Raw genomic sequence first — 19,992 nt, 5'->3', positions numbered from 1 at the left:
AACCCAGTGCCCATGGACGTGGTGCATTCACGTCATTCCCTGCTGCCCAGAGCAGAGGGGGGAGAAGATGGGAGTTACAGGCTGAATGAAAGAGAACCTGGCACACTCCCCAACCCGTCTTTCCAAAAGGGGACTCGGGGCAGCTTACAAGAAAGGATTGCCCTCTCCAGCCTCAAAACAGGCAACAAGGACAAGGGACAGGAAGCACCCATCCTTGGGTTGATACTTGCTCTGACTGGGCTTTACATTAGGTGCTGAGTTTCCTGGCAGCCTGGTCAAAAAGGAAACGATGGCAAGTTAATCTTAGTGGAGTGAGGTGGTGGCCACTTCAGTTTTCATGCAGGAGCTCTGAGCCCTGTAACCTTGAGAAAGTGGAATCACTTCTCTGCCCCTCAATTTCCTCGTGTGTAAAATGAAGTAGGGTCAGTTCTGCCTACTGAACATGAGGCTGAAATGAGAAAGCGCAGTGATTCCAGGCAGGAAGAAGGGCAAAAGGCAAAGAGTTTCCGCAGGGAGGTTTGCCTTGTTTTCTAGAAGGGACGCCCACTCAGGTGCATATCTGGACATTAAGTGGAAACTTTAATGTGACCCACCCTGGCTGCACAAGGGAAGCTGGGAAATGGAGAATATTTTAGCTGCACACATTGCCCCGTTGGTAAAAAAAAAAAAAAGGATGTGGTAGTAAGTGGGGGGGGGACAGAGAAGACAAGGGCTAGGCTACCAGGCTTGTCTGCTGGCAGCAGCAGAAGAGCTGAGTGTCTGGGTTTCAGCAAAGGAGCAGACAGCAGCAGACCAGAAAGGGAAACGGGCTGAGGAGGAGTGGGTAGCGCTGACTGAGCTGCCACACCCATGGAATGGAAACCTGGCCCTGTTGGTGGGGGGAGGAAGGTCAATGTCTGCCCCCTGCCACAGCCGACATCTCTACCTTGGCATCAACCCATCAACAAGACCACTGGAGACAGACTCCCACCTGTCACAGCAGCAGGCACCATGATGATGGCAAGGGAGGGTCGCTGGCTAGGTGGCAGAACCAGTCCCCACCCCTTGGCAACGACCCAGAATGGGCAGAACCCAAGGTGGGATTTCAATGTCGAGTTACTAAAAGTGAAAAATAAGTAATCAGTGAACCTAAAACTGCTCTTGAAAATAGTCAATTAAAAAAAGTTACTCAAAAGTAAAAAAGTCGTTAAAGGAAGTCTCACACTAAAAAACATTTTAAGCATGTCTACATGACCTTGTCGAAGAAGCATGTAAGTTGGCTTAAAAGATAAAATCGACAAGATAAAGTAGGTAGGAAATAATTCGGTGGAACCCTAAACCCTATACTTTGATCTAAAATCATCTATGCACACAGAGAAAATATGGGGAAATTTGGCTACACTAAAGACGTGGGGAAGATTTGAGAACTTTGGTTGTCTCCCAAATTCACAAATTACTAGCACAACGCACCTGTGGAAAATGACTCCAAGTGCGCCTGGTCTGAACTGATGGGAGCGCAATGTCTCCAGAAGCAACGGAGAGTCCTGCCCCGGCTAGATTCCCATCTGCTGAATCCTAAGGCCCTGCTCTTGACTGGACTTCGTTCAGGGTACTGGGAGCAGAGCCCAACATTCTTGTCCTCCAGTGTGGATGGTGGACAGTAAACCAACTAGCAGCAGAGAGTGGAAGTAAGCTTGTGCTGAGGGGTCTGAGTGGGTTCAGGGGAGCCAGAGCAGGGAGTGGGTGACATTTGAATCGCATTTCAAATAAGGAGTGTTTGCTGGGCATCCCGGAAGCTACCTTGGCATTCCTGGCAGCAGAGGCAGCAAGGACATGGAGATAAACTGGGTGGAGACTGAGGGAAATGACAGTGGGTTGGTGTGTGCAGCCCATGAGAGGAGGGGGTGGGGGATCCAGCGAGAAACTGCCTGGAGAATGAGGCAAATGTCAGAGGGCTTGTGGGGTCAAAGCGTGTGAGCTTGATCCTGGATAAGATGGGGGTGAGGACCATCTTAAAGGTTTTAACCAGAAGGCAGCAGGGACCAGCCTGGAGGGTGAGGCTCTGTCCTGGGGTTGTTCTGGGGGAGCCAGTCCTAGTAATAGTCGGCGATCATACCCACCATTGATTGAGCTCTTTGTGCTGGACCCTGTGCGAACTGGTTTCCTTATAGCAACTTTCAGGTTGGAGCTATCTGTCTCTCATTTAACTTTTGAGGCCCACAAGTTCAAGTGACCAGCCTGGTAACTATTGTTTTTACTAATATTAACAACAGTGGTCACCATTTGCTGGGCCCTTGTTAGGTGCTAAGTACTTTATTGCATAATCACAGTTAATCCCCAAGAGCCTTGAAAAGTGTGTAAAACAAAGATAATATATCCAAGGTGAGGCTCCTGGGACTTGGGATTGGTTAGAACACGTGCTGAAGGCAGCACAGCTTGGGTGAGCCGGAGTGGGGATTCGCACCTGGGATGCCTCTCGTGTCATGGCACTGCCCACCCTCCTGAGCTGAGGCTCCACGGGGGATCCTGGGCTGGCCCAGAGCACCCCAATGACATCAGGGGGGATGAGGTTCAGGCCTGGCTGAAGGATGGGAGCCTGGAAAAGAGCAGACTAGCAGGAGACCTGTGCCCAGAGCACTAGAGGCTGTAGCCTCATTCTGGGGATCGCTAGAGGTCGTAACTGGAAACAAGGAGTGGGATTAGGGGAGGCGGTGGGAATTACAAAGAGGAAGATTTTTGTTCTAAGCAGAATTCTGGAGGAAGACTTTTCTAGAATGAGCACTGTCTAAAAGTGTGCAGACTACTTTCTTGAGCTCCCCTTTTCCTGGAGATATTCAGGCAAAGGTTGGAGGGCCACCTGGTGGGAAGGTCATGGGAGAGATTCTGCAGCAACTGGTGAAAGGCTGGGGGTGGCAGGGAGCTCTGCTGCTGAGGGGCCCAGGGCCCCGTCCCTCTGCCTGGAATCCTTACTCAGTGCTCCGTGGCGCTCACCTCTGCTTCTCATCTACAAAATAGTAATATCTGTTCCCTCCAGTGATAATAGAATAACACATACAAAGCGTGAACCTAATTGGGGCTCAGTGTGTGTGTCTCCCTCTCCCTTGCTGCCTCCCAACCCCACGTATTGTCCCTGGAGGGGCTCAGAGTCTGGACGTGGACCGAAGGATCAGAAGGAGCTTTTGGTTCTGGGGCCAGAAGTCGGGCAGTGAAGGACTCCTCGGTCTTTTCGCTGAGCCTGGAGGCAGCTCAGGGAAGCCCAAGGGGGGAGGACCACTCTACCAGTCCTCCCTCTGTCGCCTGCCCTGCAGGCTGGACGTGGCGGATGGCCCTGCCCTCCCTCACAGTTGGTGCCATGGCTCCCTCCTCCCTGCCCAGCTCCCAGCTGCGTCCCACAGAACCTCCCAGGTCAGGGCTGGCCCTGTGACGTGCCAATGGGTGGGACATAGCTCCAGAGCTCCCTTAGGCCCCCAGCTCTGGTCCCTGGAGGAAGAGAGTGGGGGCTGGGTTGAGGGGCTCTAAGTGAGGAGTGGCAGGGGGTAGGGGTGGGGGTGATTGTGCTGGGGTCTCCACTGAGGGTCTGTGGAATTACCCCTCTTCCAACAGGAGGCCCCTGAGGGGCTTCCTGGTGGGACTCACCTGTGGAGGGGAGCACGGGGTACTTCCTGGGGGTGCCCTAGGCTCTCACCCTGCCTGAGCCTTCTCTGGAGCCTTTGGGAGGTCCCTCCTTCCCTGCACCCAGACTCACCCACAGAATCCATTGTGTGCTCATTCAACAAACACTGAGTGCCTACTCTAATTAGAGTCCTAAGGATACAGAAGTGGGCAGGCTGACACTATCCTCATTGTTTAAACATTCACCTTGTAGGTAACAGAATCTCACATTGTGCAGAGTGAGAAGCAGGGGAGGGTAGAATAAGGAGACACCCAGATCTGGGAGCAGGGAGGGCTTCCCAGAGGAGGAGGCCAGCCTCAGGAGGGCAGAGATGAGCGGGAGTGAGACCGCAGGCTGTGTGGGTGGCAGCGTTCCAGTAGGACAAGAACCCCCAGGTTGGAGAGGGCATGGTGGGGTTCCGAGAGGAGGAAATGGCTCACTCCCCAGGATCCGGGCCATCCCCGCTGCAGCCCCTCCCCATCACCCGGAACTTCCCCTCTGCCCTCTTTGCTTTTCTCCCTTCCCTGTCCTGGCCAGCAGGGGGCCCTAGAAACCAGAAGACAGCCGGCTGAGGGGCTCAGACTCCCAGGGCAGCCCTGCGTCCTCACCCATGCCAGGGAGGAAACTTAGAGAGGCTCCTGTCCCAGGAGTCTGGCTGGCGTCCTGGGAAGAGTCCTGGGTGCTGGTGAGGAAGAGGGGCTGGGATAGGATGGGGGCTCCCCTGAGGCCTGCAGGAGTGGGGGCGGGGGTAGGGAGACTCCCCACCCCAAGTCCAGAGCACCGCCTCCATCCTGCTCCTCAGGCTGATAAGAAAGTGGTCCTGGCGCCTGACGCTGTCCAGATCCCAGGCACTGACCCTCGGGGGCTCTTGCCATGGAGCGCCCTGTCCCACGTCCTCTTCCCAGGGTCAGGCTAGGGAAGGTGGCCTGAGCCAGGTGTGAGCTGCCTGAGTTCAGGGCTGTGGTGGGGAGTGTGCTTGGCAGTACAGCCTCGTGGGTAGTGTGCCCCTCCTGTCCTCTGTCTGGTCCAGTAGGGGTCACAGGGTCATACTGGGAGGGAGGGCAGGAGGCCTAGGGTCTCAGCCTGGCTGACCTTTTGGGTCAGAGCAGCAGCAGGGTGGGGAGGGGAACAGACTGAAGGACACCACTGGAGAGGTGCCTGCTGGGTCTCCAGGGCAGCCCTGGAAGCTGGCAGTCACCTATCAGTCAGGACAAAACGCTTACTTGTGGGGTGGCTAGGGGTCTGAGCCTTGGTTTCCTTGTCTGTAAAATGGAGTCACAATCCCTGCTCTGCTGCTTCTGTGGGGTGACTGATCCCACCAGTGAGGGAGCTGGGGCTGGGGGCGGTGGTATGTGGGCTGGCACTGCCCTCTGGTGGCTGCGGCTAGAGTTGCTGGGTGCCGGTGCCGGGACCCTAGAGGGTGAGATCAGTGGGGAGCCTGTAGGGTTCCCTTCTTCTCTGTCTTCTCCATCCACTTTCTTCTCTTCTTCTTTACCCAAACTTTGCAGGGGCCTCAGGGCTGCTTTCTCATGGGAAAGGATAATCCAATTCAGTGAGCATCTAGACAGCAGGAACTGAATGGGCCCCTACTACCTGTCCTACTACTTGTGTACAAGTACATTCTGTGCTTGGTGTTGGAGCTGCAGAGATGTCTAAGACACAGCGAGACTATTCTGGAAACTGAAGGCTGGTAAGGGAGGCACTTGGCAGAACTGCAGAACCGCAGCCTCAGGGGGTCTGGACAGGTGGCCCTGTCATGGCCATTTCTGGGGTTTAACCTCACTATCCCCAGCAAACCCTAGAGTTAAGTTCCATCCCCTTCAAACTTTTTGCTGACAAGGCAACCATGAAGACATGCATGCTTGAGCGCTGAGAATGGATTTGGTTACCAGGGTTCCTTTATTCCCAGAAGTACGCCTTCTAGTGTAGGGCTCTGTCTTCTACATCAGTTTTCTCCCTGCTGGAACATTTTCATCAGCACTTAAACAGGGGTCATCTCCACTCTCAGTCCCTCAGGGGTCTCCCCTAGTCCCATAGCTTTAAATGATCATTATAGGGCAATGAGTCCTAGATTTAAATCTCCAGCCCCCATCTCTCCCCTACACTCAGATTTTATATCCAATTGTCTGCCTGACATTTCCATTTGGATACTTAATAAGCACTTCAGAGTTAATTTGTCTAAAACAGAACTCCTCATTTTCTCCACCAAAGCTGGCCTTCGCTTAGTTTTCCTCAGCTTGGCATCTGGTGGCTTTTTCAGGCTTGAACAACTAGAGTCCCTTGATGCCTCTCTTTGCTTCACATCCTTCATCCAGTCCATCAGCAAGTCCTATGGCTTTACCTTCAGAACAGACTTCTAATTTGTCTTCTATCTAAATAGATGCTACAACTGGTACCATTTCCCTTCTGCTGAAAACAAGTAGAAAACTGGATAAAATCTGTGAAACAACTGTTTAAAGGCATTGGACAAAAGACATCACGGGACTGTGGTCTTGGAGAGAAACAAATAAGAGGAGCCCTATGATCACCCCAACTTTCTGTCCAGAGGCAGTTTCCTGAGGGCAACTCAGAGGCGGAACCCAAGCAGACCCTGGTGTCTCACTGATTTGTAGAGATAGAGGTCAGAGTCCAGGGAGGCTGGAGTTTGTGAAACAGATTTTCCCAGAGAATAAGTTCCAGAAATCTACAGAGGAATACTCTCGAGTTTTTGGTTGAATACTAAGCTGTAGGTGTGTAGGTGTGTAGGGCGAGATTCAATTTACTGGGGAAAGAACACCTACCAGGAACCTGTAAGCTGAGGAATTCCCAGAATGCACACAGTGCTGGGAAACGTTCAAGTTCAGACCAGCCAGCAAGGAGAGTCCTCACTGAATGTTTGGGGCATTTCGTAGAGACTCCAGAAGTACCACTCCTTAGTAACAGGGCTGAAATATCCCTCAAGACCCTTCTAGATCCTTTTCTCTGCCCACAAAGCTTTAAAAACACACCTCGAGAGGATCAAGCTGACCCACAATAACTTAGTTGCCTGGAAACATGAAACTCAACAAAGGAAGACCACAAAATCCAGCAGCTCAGCAATGGAACAATCACAGTGTCTAGCATTCAAAAGATTACTCGACATGCAAAGAAGCAGAAAATATGACCTGCAATCAGGAGAATAATCAGTCAATAGTAACAGACCTACAAATGACTGAGATGATGGTGGAGAAGGACTTCTAAAAAGCTATTGTAGCTAAGCACAAGATTTAAAGGAAAATGTGAGCATGAGAAGAGAAATGGAAGATACAAACAAGGACCAAATGGAATATCTAGAGCTGAAAAATACATGATCAGAAATGAAAAAGTTACTGGGTGGTTTAAAAGGAGACTAAGAGACAAGATCAGTGGATGTAAAGATAAACAATAAAAACCCCAAAAACTCTATGACAGAGAGGAAAAGGCTGGGGAAAAAAAGCTCCAAAACAAACAAATAAACAAACAAACCCAACAAAAACAGAGCCTCAATGCCATGTGGTTCAATATCAAGTGGTCTAATATACATGTAATTGAAATTCCAGAAAGGCGGGGGGATGCAGAAAAAATATTTAAAGAAATGAAAGTTGAAACATTTCCAAATTTTGATGAAAGCTATACATCCACAGATCTAAAAAGCTCAGTGAACCCTAAAAAGGATAAGAGAACCCCATGATGATCAAATTGTGGAAAGCCAGTGAAAAAGAGAAAAAATTTGAAAGCATGCAAGGAAAAAAGACAAGTTACATTTAGGGAAGAAAAAGATAAGAATGAATGCTAGTACAAGTTGAGATGTGCTGTAAGTATAAAATGCACTCTGGATTTAGTATAAAAAGTATAGTCTTGTTAGTAATTTTTTAATGTTGATTACATGTTGAAGTGATACTATTTTGGAGATATTGGGTTAAATAAGATGATTATTAAAACTAATTTCATTCACTTTTTAAAATTAAGGTATCATTGATATACAATCTTATGAAGGTTTCACATGAACAACACTGTGGTTACTACATTCCCCCCATTACCAAGTCCCCCCACATACCCCAGTGCAGTCACTGTCCATCAGTGTAGTAAGATGCTAGAGTGTCACTAGTCTTCTCTGTGCTATACTGCCTTCCCTGTGTCCCCCCTACATTATGTGTGCTAATCCTAATGCCCCTTATTCCCCTTCTCCCTCCCTTCCCACCCACCCTCCCCAGTCCCTTTCCCTTTGGCAACTGTTAGTCCATTCTTGGGTTCTGTGGGTCTGCTGCTGCTTTGTTCCTTCAGTTTTTGCTTTGTTCTTATACTCCACAGATGAGTGAAATCATTTGGTACTGTCTTTCTCCACCTGGCTTATTTCACTGAGCACAATTCATTCACTTCTTTTTTTTGGACTTGAAAGTTGCATGCTCCTTTATTATTATTTTAGTGGTAAGCCTAGAGGTCACAACATATAGTCCTGACCAAACAATTCTTATTTGGTTGATACTTTACCTTTTTTCCAGACAATGCAAATGCCTTACTTACATTAGGAGAATTTAACTGTATTCAACCTTCTTTTGATTTAAGTGCCATTGTTTACACGTACTTAAATTCTATATCATTCACTTCTTAAGTTTAAAAAAGTAAGATTTTTAAATACAGCGGTTAGAACTGCTAGAACATTTAAAATCACAAATCTAAAGTGACAGAAAGTGGCTCCCAGGGCCTGGGGAGCAGCAGTGGGGGAGAGACGGGGTCATTTCTAGTGAACATCGTGGTTTTTGCTGGGGAAGGTGATAAAAAAAGTTCTGATATTAGATTACATGGTTGCACAACTCTATGAATATATTAGAAACCATGGGTTGGACACTTTTAAATGGTGATTTTTATCGTATGAGAATTATACAGCTGTTATTTTTTTTTAAGTGACAAGGATGTTATAGATTAAATGTTTATGCCCCCCCATTCATCTGTTGAAATACAAACACCCAATGTAATGTGGGCTAAAATGCAAAATATTACTGGATTCATTTCTCTGCTCCCACCCACCTAGAGCACCTTGTCAGATAGGTACTTTCCACTTCTCTCAATCATAGCTCTTTGTCTGTTTCTTTCAGAGAACTCACCACACTGTGTAATTATCTAACTTGTCTTCTTGCTTATCTGTCTTCCTTTTTAGACTCTGAAGTCCAGAAGATCTGGGATCTAGTTTCTCTTGTTCCCTGCTGTAGCCTGAGAGTCTATCTAGCACAGTGCCTGGTATATATAGTGGGCACTCAATAAATATTTGTGACACGAATGAGTGAACCCAGATAAAAGGAAACATTCTTATTAATCACAGTGTTTCTCCACTGGAAAGCTGATGGACGGGACACTCTGAGCCCTCTTCTTGGGTTGTGTCTGCTATTCCACGCTGTGTCAAGGACACCTGGCCCTCCAGGCACGTTGTCAGTACTGGGCACCTCTGTCCCAGATGCAGCCCTTGTTCCGGGCTCAGACTTGGAGCGGTGATGGCTGCGGGGAAGAGAAGCTTCTGGAATTCCTTAACGTAGATAGGAGCACGAGTGAGAGCCATGGGATGGAGGATCATGTGGAGGGGGAGGAGAGGGACGGGGGAGCATCACAATAATCTAGGAGAGGATGAAGCCTCAACAGCAGCAGGGCTGTAGGGGACAGGGCACATTTGAGAGATATTTAGAAGGTAAATTAAGCAGAACTTGATGGTTCGATTGGGTATTGAAGAGAAGGAACTTGGAGCACCCAGAATGATCCCAAGGCTTTAAACAAATCAGTGCCACAGCCCTCTCCTTTTGGCCTGTACATTCCTCAGTCCACAGGCACGGAAATGGCCCCACAGTTCATTCAGGACTTACGGTGGCCCTCGCAGGTATCCTGTCCCCCGTTGAGCTCTGACGCACACGCTCCCTGCGCTGAAGGGGCTCAGGTCTGGCCTCGGAGACAGGGACACTGCCACGGCGATCGGGTAAGGGGGACGGTGGGGAACAGGGTCGGAGGAGGCTTCACGGGGAGACGGCTAGGCGGGGTCTCCCGGAAGAACAGGTGTTTGCCAGGGGGGAAGGAGGTGGGCAAGTAAATGAGGGCTGGAGGTAAAGCGCAAGGGAAGTCAGTAAGACGAATTAAGAAATCAGAAAGGGGGCTGTGGAGCGGTTCCAGCACGGGGGTGTGAGTGCGAGGGTCAGATGGGACGCGCCAGGCTGGGCAGCGCTTTGAAACCGCCCTGGAGTTTGGATTTATCTCTTAGCCAACGGGGAAAGCCACAGATCAAATCCAGGGGAGGCAGCCGAAACCCCCGGGCTGGAGCGGAGGGTGAGGGGTGCCCACAGCTAGGGACCTCCCAGTCCTGCACCCCAATCCCCAGGAGCGGAGGCTTTGGGCAGAACCATTCCCCGGAGGTGGAGAGGGGAGGAGGAGCCCCGCACTCGGAACCCAAGCCCACAGAACCATCTGGAACCTCCACTCGGCGCTTCCTTGCTCTTCTCTTATTTTTGCACTTTGCTCCGCCACCAGTGACCCCTCTCCCGCGCGGCCTCCGGTTCCTGGCACCACTGTTTGCCCCTCGGCTGCCCCTTCCCGCGTGTGGTTCGACCTGGCGGGCGCCAGCCACAGGCGCAGGTTATAAACGCCTGGCTGCGGCAGCCGACTGCGGACTCAGGATGCGCCCGAAAGAGTCGGGGCGGGCCTGCGCTGGGACCCCGCCCGGACCCGGGCACCCAGCGGCGGTCACCCCCACGCCCCCTCCCGCAGCCGATCCCGCTCCGAAGCCCTCCGCGGAGCCTGAACCCGCCCCTGCGCAGCCACCGGCTACTGGACAGGGAGCAGGATCCGGATCCTCATCAGTCTCGCGACCCCCAGCCAGAGCTCGCCGGGCCTCCGAACCTGGGTCGGAGGCAGGAGTCCAGCGAGCGTCCGCATTCTGGGGACGGACTGCCCAGTCCGTGCACCGCAACTCGGATGCGCCGTGGACCCGTTTCATATTCCAAGGGCGCTTTGGTCCCCGGGCCACTGGCCTAGGGATTGGAAAGGCGGCGGGCATCTGGAAGACGCCGGCCGCCTACATAGGCCGACGGCCCGGGGAGTCGGGCCCCGAGCGCGCTGCCTTTATTCGGGAGCTGGGAGAAGGTAAACTGGGTCCCAGGACCCCGGAGCAGGTGGGACTAGGGCAGTTCCAGCGGGGAGGTGAACCCGTCGGGTCCAGGCGCCCAGCCCTGCCGGGCACTCCGTCCCACTTCAGCACCCACTCGCGATGCCACTGTTTGCGGTGCCTGTCCGGTGGCCTCTTCCCATCTCTTTCTCTCCTTCTATCGATTTCTATCCGTGGGTCGGGTTCTGGGGCCCGCGCGCTTCCCGCCCGGCTCTGCGCGCCTGTTGCTGCGGCAGATCTGCGCGCTCTCGGTGCCCCCCTCCCGGATCTACCGCAGTGCCAGGAGAGGGGCGGGGGCTGCGGGAGGGCGCTGCTCGGAGCGCTCGGAGCCGGCGCTGGCCCCCCGAGAGGGCAGTGGGGTGGTGGGTGGGCCGAGGGGGAAGTTTTCCCAACCTCCTGGCCCTCGTGGGGTGGGGCGTCAAGGTCGGGCCTTCCCCAGCCTGGGGATGCGAAGGGCCTCAGGCTTCTTCCCTTCCTCTTTCCTCGCATCCTCTCCTGGGTCTCCCGAGATCTCTGAACTGGATCTAGAGGCTCAGGTGGCCCCTACAGTGCTGGAAAAGTCTCTTCCCCTTCTTCTCTCAACATGCAGCAGGTGCAGGGTGGGTGACTGCATCTGTTTTTATGGACCCATGAGGCTCCAGTGAGCTGGCCAATACTGCCCTTGGGGTAAGGGGTGATGCGTCAGTCTGTGGGGCTATAGTTCCACTAGCTGCCTGAATTCTCCTAGGCACCAGGGATCCTGACGTCCTGAGAACCCTGTTCCAGCTGAGCCTGGACAACTATGATCTTATTTCAACCAGTTGCCTCCAGAAAAAAAAAATGAGCCCATTTGGCCCTGGGAGCAGTGGAGGGACTGCTGAGAACTGGGGAGTATGGAGAGGATGCTTGGGCAGGAAGGGAGCTCAGTCTCCTCCCTCACTGGTGACGCTTGTTGGGGGAAAGCTGACAGTGGGATGTGGGGTGGCATATGTCCCATTTTTCCTGACCTGGCTGCCCCACCTCCTCTTTCAGCACTGTGTCCTGATAGACCGCTGCCAGCCAAGAAGGTCACCCAAGAAGATGTCAAAGTGATGTTAAATTTGCTAGAGGAGGTGTGTGCTGCCTCCCTCCCAGAGCCAGCCCAAGCCTTAGCCAGGCCCCTGCATTAACTCTGCCCTGTAGGAATAGGAGTCTGGTCTATCTCCTGCCTGATCACTTCTCTGGGATCTTATATGGGCCAAACTCTTATATGGCCCCAGAGGCTGGTATATATGAGAGTCCAGGTGGGAAGAGCTTTTAGAACCATCTTGTCTGATTTGCTCTTTTCCATAAGGAGAAACTGAGTCAAGCCCCACAGTGGGTTAAAGGCAGACTTGTCTGGAGAATTAGGGGATGGGAGGGTTCCCCTGGTAGCCTAGCTTCCCTTTGACACCGTTGTACCCCCTAGCTTCTCCCACCTATCTATCTGAAAGCAGGAAAGTGTTCCTCATTGATAGGGCTCCCTCTGCAGAGAGAGCGGGACCTGAGCACGGCGGCTCGCATTGGCCAGTCCCTAGTGAAACAGAACAGTGTTCTGATGGAGGAGAACAGCGAGCTGGAAGCCATGCTGGGCTCGGCTGGGGAAGAGGTAACTGGGTGGAGAGGAGGGGGAGTGGGGTGTGCCGCCTCACACCCACCTACGTCCCCCTCGAGCCAGGCCCTCCTACACCTGCCCAGCCTGTGTCCTGACCCAGCACTCCTCTCCCCCACTGCCAGATTTTACAGCTCAGACAGCAGGTGAGCTTGCGGGATGACCTCCTTCAGCTCTACTCGGACTCTGACGAGGAGGAGGAGGAGGAAGAGGAGGCGGAGGAGGAGGAGGAAGAGGAGGAGGAAGAGCATCAGTATGGCCGTCCCTATGAGCCCCCTGAGCCGTGAGTGTCCTGCCTCAGTACCTGGGCAGCACCTTCTCTGAGCATCACGTGCCTTGTTGGCAAGCAGGGGCCCAGACTGTGTACCGGCCAGCAGGGCTGCTGGGCTAATTGAAACCAGCACACTTAGTCTGGGGGAGGCGAGTAAGCTGTGCTGGGGCTTGGAACCGGGCCCTCCATCTTCTGTGCCCTGCCACCCATCGCTCCCTCCCCTAGGAGCCCTCTGACAGAGGTGAAGTCAGGGCACCACTGCCCACAGCTGGGAGCCCTGCAGGAGCAGCTGAGGCTGCTGAAGGAGGAGAACCATCAGCTGCGAGAGGAGGTGAGGATGGGGAAGAGGGTGCGCCTGCGGGCAGGGCGGTGTTCACTTCCCTGGCCCTTCCTTTCTCCCTCCCTCCAGGCCTCTCACCTGGATGCCCTTGAGGAGGAGGAGCAGATGCTCATTCTGGATTGTGTGGAGCAATTTTGTACGTGAAGTTGTAACTTGGGGTAGAAGGCTGTCCCAAGGAGCAGAGGAAGGAACTCAGGACTTGGAGTCTGGAGACCCGACTTCAAGTTCCTACTTGGGCACTTCCTAGCTGTGTGAGCTTGGACAAGTTCCTCGACCCCTTTAGAATGGGGCTTAATAATTCTGCTTCTGCTGTCCTCTCCAGAGGCACAGCCGAGAAAATGCTTTGTGCCCACTGCAGAGAGCCATACGGAAGCTGTCGGTCTTCTGTAAACCTGTCTCCTGTTGTGATTTGGGACAGGTGGAAGGAGGGTGTTGGAAGTGAGGAAGGGAGGGAGCTGTGTGCCAGAGACCAGACACCCTGAGGTGCTGGGGCCGGGGCAATTCAGAGTCCTGCCTGGCCTTGTGCAGCTCTGAAGAGGCATTTGTTTCTCAGGAGCTCAACTGTAGCTGGTGAGACACAGATGCAAGGTGGCAACAGCTGAGCTCCTGCTGCTCTGCTTACCCCAGACCTGATTTTCCTTCCCTCTGGGCTCCTGAACTCCCTGAATGGCCGCCTGGGTCCCCAGGTCTCTGGTGTGGGAGTCAGCCCCCAAGCTCCTTTGCCTCGGCCTCCTAGGAAAGGCTCAAGTCTTCCTCTTTCCCACCCTCACAGCCTCTAGCCCAGGCCACCTCTTACCTGGTCTCCCTGCCTCCACTTCTGCCCTTCCAGGTCCTTCCTCACACAGCCCAAAAGAGTTTTGTAAAACCAAATTTGATCATGTCACTCCTCTGCCTAAAACCCCATGTTAGTTTCTCATCAGCCAAAGAATAAGCCCCCTGCCCCAGGCAGTGTGATCCTGGTCCTGCTGGCTGCCCCAACCACTCCCTCCCAACGTCAGTGACTGTGCTCCTGCCTGTCCCCTCCACACCTGCCTCACCAGGCTTTCCCCTCCGCCTGGCCTGACCCCACTTGCCCCTGCAGAGGTCTTACCTTCGCAGACCTTGCCAGGCCCGGCTGGGTGCCACAGCTATGGTCCCGGCATGCCCTTTATGCTTGCCCATCACAGCCCACAGTACGCACTGCTGTGATCTCCTTCCCCTAGACTTGAGCTCGGTGTGGGCTCACTGCTCACCCAGTGCCCTTCTTCGTGTCAATCAATAAACGTTTACTGAAGGGCAGACCTGAGTGAGGGATGCTGAGCCCTGGGGAACCCAAGGGTGCTCTGCAGGAGCTGAGGGTGTGGGTGGACAAAAGCACCCATGAGGGCCATAACTGGTCCCTGAAAGCTAGGGGAGCCAGGGCTGACCTCTCCTCACTTCTCCCCAGCGGAGGCCAGCCAGCAGATGGCTGAGCTGTCGGAGGTGCTGGCGCTCAGGATGGAGAACCATGACCGGCAGCAGAGGGAGGTCACCCAGCTGCGGACCCAGGTCCTGAAGCTGCAGCAGCGCTGCCAGCTGGTGCGTTAGGGTGTGTGCGGGGTTCCCTCCTCCTGTCATCACCCCAGGGGGCTCAAGCCCCCTTCTTCCTGCTTCCACTTCATGGAGCTCTCTGCTCAGCCACGCCTGAGGTCCCTCTCTCTGCTGGTCCGAGTTGGAGGAGACCTCAGAGAGCCTGCATCCTGTACAGTCATTGTTCCAACGGGGGAACAGGGTCCCATGACTCCCCCACTTTATCTGGCCTATTCCACGTGACTTCTTACTTAGAGGGCTGCCAAAGACCCACTGATGTGCCTGGGAAGACTTGCTGGAAGTGGGGAGTGCATGGTGGGGAGGCCTTGGGTGGGGCTTATGGGGCTTGGGTCCTTCCAGTATGGGGCTGAGACCAAGAAGTTGCAGCAGCAGCTGGCTTCAGAGAAAGAAATCCAGATGCAGCTCCAGGATGAGGTGAGGCTCCCCTTGGACTCCTTCCCTGGCCCTTGAGAGCCCCTGGCCTGGAGTGGACAACCCGAGGCGCTTGGTCAGCCACCCGACTCTCCTGGGAGGATGGGCTTCTTGCATTACGGCCTGGTTCTGTCCCTTCCTGTGCCCTCAGTATCTGGCACAGGGCCTGGCAGGTAGCAGTTCAGTTGGGGGTCTGAGAGAAGTGGAGTCCAGGGACCTGCCCAGCGTCCCCCTGCATGTCGTTATGTGGGTTTAGAGTCTGGGCTTCTTGCCTCTTAGCCCAGGCTTCCTGGCCCCCCTGGGGAGAGCAGGCACGGCTCGCTGCTGGGCATGCCTGGTTCCCAACAGAAACTGTGGGCGGGCTCCCAGCTGCAGGACCTGCGGGCGAAGTACACGGAGTGTGGAGGCATGCTGATTGAGGCCCAGGAGGAGGTGAAGACCCTCCGCCAGCAAGCCCCGGTGTCCAGCGGCTCTGTCACCCACTGTGCATACACTGTACCTCTGGTGAGGACCCCCTGGCGGCCTGCCCTCCATTCTGGGTGCCTGTGTCTCAACCCTGCTGGTCGGGTCCTGCCCTCCGTCTCTTTGTGCCCACAAGTATGGGTGGGGGCTCTGTGGGGATCCCCTGGTAGTGTCCCCCTTCTCCACTGTAGGAGGCACTTCCTGGCTTCCAGGAGACCCTGGCCGAAGAGCTGAGAATGTCCATAAGGAGGATTATCTCAGACCCTGTGTTTTTTATGGAAAGGTGTGTGCTGCTGGGACCCCCTGACCCTCGCCTTACCCACCCTAACCCTTACCTTTCCTTCAGTGGGGAGAAGATCACCCCTCATGCTTCTCACCTTCTTTGCTTGTGGCATGCCTCCTCCTGCAGGCCTCCAGGCCTCCACTTGGCACTCTTTTCTCTCCCCATGTGGCCTGGGACTATCATTTCTCCCTGGGAGTTTTCTTGCATGTTGGGGTCCCAGGAACTGTGCAGTTTCAGCCATTGTTGCTTTGGGACAGTGCAGGCCTTTTTCTCTGTTGAAGGAATTGTGAAAGGACCACAGAGGAGGTGTCAGGCCTGGGGTAAGCTGGCCAGGGGCTCCCTGCCACCTGCCCTTACTTCTCAGCAGCCAGACAACTCCCTGCAGCCAGTTCTGTGACCCGCAACCTTGGAGGAGGCCCTGCTCTCTGGGGCCAGCTGGACTGAGAGGGGTTCTGGAAAGGCTACCCCCCTTTTCCTTCAGATCTTGCCCCTTAGGGGCCATCTGATTTAAGGATGTTCCATGTGGGGACCGAAGCCTTCCTTTCCCCTGACCGTTGTCTGAGAGGTGAATGAGCCCTGGCGTAGGACCTGGGAACATCTGGGACTGAGTCCCAGCTTGATCCCTTTACTGGCTGTGTGTTTTTGGGCAAGTCACTTGGCCTGTCTGAGCCTTTCTAAAGTGGATTTGTTCCTATGGCAACTGGCTGTGGGATGCGCTGTGAAGGTTAAACAAGGAAGAAGGGGGCAGAGGGGACATATCCCTGCCGGTCCGTTCTGTGCAGCAGAGTGGCAGGTCCTTGGGGGAGGCAGGGCCCATGAGTGTCGGTGGCCATGGGCTGGGTGTTTGGAGCCTTGAGGCTGGTACCCAGCTCTGCTTTTCCCTGGCTGAGACAGAACGGGGGAGTAACCATCAGGGTCTGTGTGTGGATGGGGAGGAAGGCAGGACAGTGCCTCAGCCCCAGCGACTGGAGATGCCCCAGGGGAACAGAAGATGGGGGCTGGGGGCTCTGGCTGGGGCTGTCTTTTGGGGGCGTGGAAAGACTTTCCTGTCTCCCTGGCCAGATGTGAGCTGCACCACAGTGAGGAGCAAGAGCAGGAACAGGGGATCGAGGCTGAGAAGGGGTTGATGCCAGCAGAGGATTTTGTGGTGGAAGATTTCATGCCAGAGGAGGAGCTGTGGGCCACAGAAGAGGTGGTGCTGGCTGAGGAAGGGGTGACAGAAGAGGCAGAGCTAGTGTCCGAGGAGGCTGAGGCCTGGGAAGAGGTGGAGCCAGAGGTGGATGAGGCAACGCGGACGCACGTGGTGGCCTCAGCCCTGGAGGCCGGTGGCTTGGGCTCCTCCCACCTGGACATGAAGTATGTCCTCCAGCAACTGGCCAACTGGCAGGACACCCATTACAGGCAGCAACTGAGGCAGAAGACGCTCCAGAAAGGTGAGTGCTCCCATCGGGGCCTCCCTCCCACCAGCTGGACAAGCTGCAGATCGTCAAGCCGATGAGAGGTCAGGGTAGGTGAGCCCTGCAAGTGCTCACTTACCCCAGCCTGGCCCCACCCAATGTGCTGTTTGCATGGGCTTTGCGTATCGTTCGCACAGGCGCCTCACGTTCCCTCGGTGGGAACTGCAGCCCCAGTGCCTATTCGTGTGGGATTTGCACAGGCTTCCAGATCTCCACCCTCCCTTCTCCTGGGGCCTGGGCTGAGGTCAGGGCCTGGGACTGTAGCCCCCCACTGCGCCTCAGCCCGCTGTCTCTGCCTGCCTCTTCCCCTTCCCCACCCCCATCTCCCCCCTCCCCAAGGCTCCCCAACCATGCAGCCATGGCAGCAGCAGGCCAGAACAAACATGGGGGGCAGGGGCGTGGAGCAGCAGCCCTGGGTGCCAACCCGGGACTTTCAGAGGCTGGAGGAGGACAGGGCCAGGGAGGAAGAGGGGCCTTCTGGGGCCACCCAGGCCTTTGGGACAAAGGCCTCCACCAGCAAGGGCCACAGTTGGACCAGTCCCCTGGGTGAGTCTGAGGTGGGCTAGGGTCTCCTACAGGGTGGTAGGGGGTGGGTCAGGGTGTCCTCTCCCCAGCTACAAACCCCAAAACTGGAGAGCTGTACCCGCGTGCTAGGCTGCGTGAGTCCTGCCTTCAAGGAGCTCACGGAGATCTCATGACGGTTTAGAGACACGCAGTACTGCCTTTAATCTTCATCCCACTGTAGGTAGGTGGTATTATCCCCTTTTGTTATTGAGGAAACTGAGGTTGGGAGAGCTAACTAACTTGTTCAAGGTCACATAGGTAGAGTAGATCTGAACCTGTTCTCATCACTGGGCATCTCTCCCTCTGTCCCTGTCCTGGTGCCTGCCTGGCCTGCTGGGTCAGCTGTGAAGTTTATAATCTGTTGGTAGCCTCCCCATTACATCTGGCCTGTCCCCACTCTGATGGGCGGCTTTGTCAGGGTTCCCATGTAAGGTCGTGCAGGTATAAACCGAATGGCGACCTCTGTGTCTGGGTGGTGGGCAGCCTGCATAGCTGTCGGCAGTGGCTGTGTCTCTCTGATAAAGCTGGCCAGGCCCCAGCCCCATCCCGCTGTCCAGGTCAGGCCTGTGGTCCTCAGGCCCCAGTTCACTCCCACTCCCCTTCTCTTCCAGGCTTTGCTGTTTCCCAGCAGCCTGCAGAGGCCCCACAGACAGTCCCTCCTGCTGCCTGGTCAGGCCCCACCCACCCCAGACCCTCCTTCCCATCCTCCAACATGGGACCCCCTGTCTGTCCCCAGCCCACCCTCTGTCCTGATGAACCTGGGCCAGAGCCTGAGGGCCCAAGGCTCCACCCTTTTCTGGGACAGGCTGAAGGAACCAGCTGTCCTTCTGCAGCTGGTGCAAAAGCTGTGGCTGCTGGGCCTGGATCACGTGGTGGCCCTGGGGGCGCAAGAAGCCCAGGGGGAGGCCCACTAGCTCCCAGACCCAGCTCTGAGCTGGGGCAGGGCTCAGGCCCTGGTGCAGGAAGGAAGGAATTCTGAGTATCCTTCTAGCCATATGCCCTTCACCACTGACCCCCAAATTAAGGGTGGCTCCCAAGTCCTTGCTGGCTTTTAGGGACCTGGCCCTCTTCCCCCATTCTTGGCCCTTTCTTCTCAGTCCCTAATTATTGTTTGTAACCAGAAGTGTCTGTACCTGTGGTTGAGGATTCCCTCTGCCTTTGGGCCTCCCCACCTCCCTGCCTGTGGCCTGTGAGTGTCCAGGCTCTCTGCCCAGGGCCCACTCACCCCTCACCCCTCACCACTGTCCTCCCTTGTGCCCACTGCTTCCTTCTCGGCATTCTGCCCTTTCCCACCCTGTGCTCATTAACCGCTGGCGGCTGGGGCTCAGGAGCCCCATGGGAGCCTGCCTTGCTCCCTTGCAGGGCTTCGCACTCTCCCGTCACTTTGTCAGCCTGTGTACGTGCTGGTGCAGGAAATAAAGGACCTGTATGCTCTCTGGCCCAGACTCTACTTGTCTTTCGCATGGGGCATGAGTGTGTGCACACGTGTGAGTGTGTGTGCACGTGTGCACTTTGCTAGGGCAAAGTGGAGAGAGAATGGGCTCTGATATTGAGTGATGTGCCAAGGGCTTTTATTAAATACATTACCTAATCCTATCAAAACCTTTATGGGGTGGTGGGTGATCTGATAAATGGTTGTCAGATGTTGAAACTGGCCCAGGTGGGTTAAGTCACCCTCCCAAGCGTCTAACCTCTGGTTGTGGAGCTGGGCTTTGGACCTAAGCCTGAGGGCTTCCAGAGCCCATGCTCAGAAAGACTCCCTTCCCTGATCCTTTCTGCTCCAGGGATCTGACCCTGTGCACCGGCTGCAAGGACATAGGAGGGGTGAGAGTCACCCACTGTTTCAGGAAGAGGCCCCTCAGATCTGGAATAGTGTTTGAAGACAAGTAGTTTGGTTGGAAGATAATCTCAGGAATCACTGTTTGGGGGAGCAGAGACTTAAGAACAGAGGTGGCTGATGAAAGGGCGTTTTAGGCAACTGGGGCTTATTCTGACTGGGGAGTTCTGCGAGAAAGGGAGGCCCTTTGCAACTCAAAGTGTGTTCCGTGGACTGGCATCATTGACATCTCCTGGGCATTTGTCAGAAATGCACCCTCAGATCCACCCAGAGCTATAGTGTCAGAATCTGCATGTTAATTGACAAGGTCCCCAGGCAATTCACACATGACAAAGTTTGAGACACACCAATATACAGACCCTATTTCAGCTATCCCAAGCGTGGGGTGGCCTAAGACTGTGTCTGGCTGACCTCCCTTGG

General features: G+C 54.6%; 1 protein-coding gene across 6 annotated transcripts; it reads left to right on the top strand.

Moving 5' to 3' along the window:
- The first annotated feature begins 8,081 nt into the window (after positions 1–8,081).
- HAP1 (huntingtin associated protein 1) lies at positions 8,082–19,173 on the top strand. 6 transcript variants are annotated; one of them, XM_057501484.1, is made up of 16 exons: positions 8,082–9,590; positions 10,136–10,747; positions 11,781–11,860; positions 12,259–12,375; positions 12,504–12,661; positions 12,875–12,978; positions 13,060–13,125; positions 14,416–14,546; positions 14,898–14,972; positions 15,249–15,473; positions 15,623–15,714; positions 15,996–16,034; positions 16,777–17,147; positions 17,511–17,717; positions 18,347–18,375; positions 18,410–19,173. In XM_057501484.1, exons 2-16 carry the CDS (start codon positions 10,282–10,284, stop codon positions 18,647–18,649), a joined length of 2,400 nt encoding a protein of 799 aa, XP_057357467.1. In that variant the 5' UTR covers positions 8,082–9,590; positions 10,136–10,281; the 3' UTR covers positions 18,650–19,173. The 6 variants fall into 6 exon arrangements, with proteins under 6 accessions (XP_057357467.1, XP_057357463.1, XP_057357464.1 ...); XM_057501480.1 differs by lacking the exon at positions 8,082–9,590 and having other exon boundaries at positions 9,926–10,747; positions 15,644–15,714; XM_057501479.1 differs by lacking the exon at positions 8,082–9,590 and having other exon boundaries at positions 9,934–10,747.
- Positions 19,174–19,992: the final 819 nt, after the last annotated feature.

This window comes from Manis pentadactyla, chromosome 4 (assembly GCF_030020395.1).
Source record: "Manis pentadactyla isolate mManPen7 chromosome 4, mManPen7.hap1, whole genome shotgun sequence".
Lineage (NCBI taxonomy): Eukaryota > Metazoa > Chordata > Mammalia > Pholidota > Manidae > Manis > Manis pentadactyla.
This window is presented reverse-complemented; position numbering and strand designations above follow the sequence as displayed.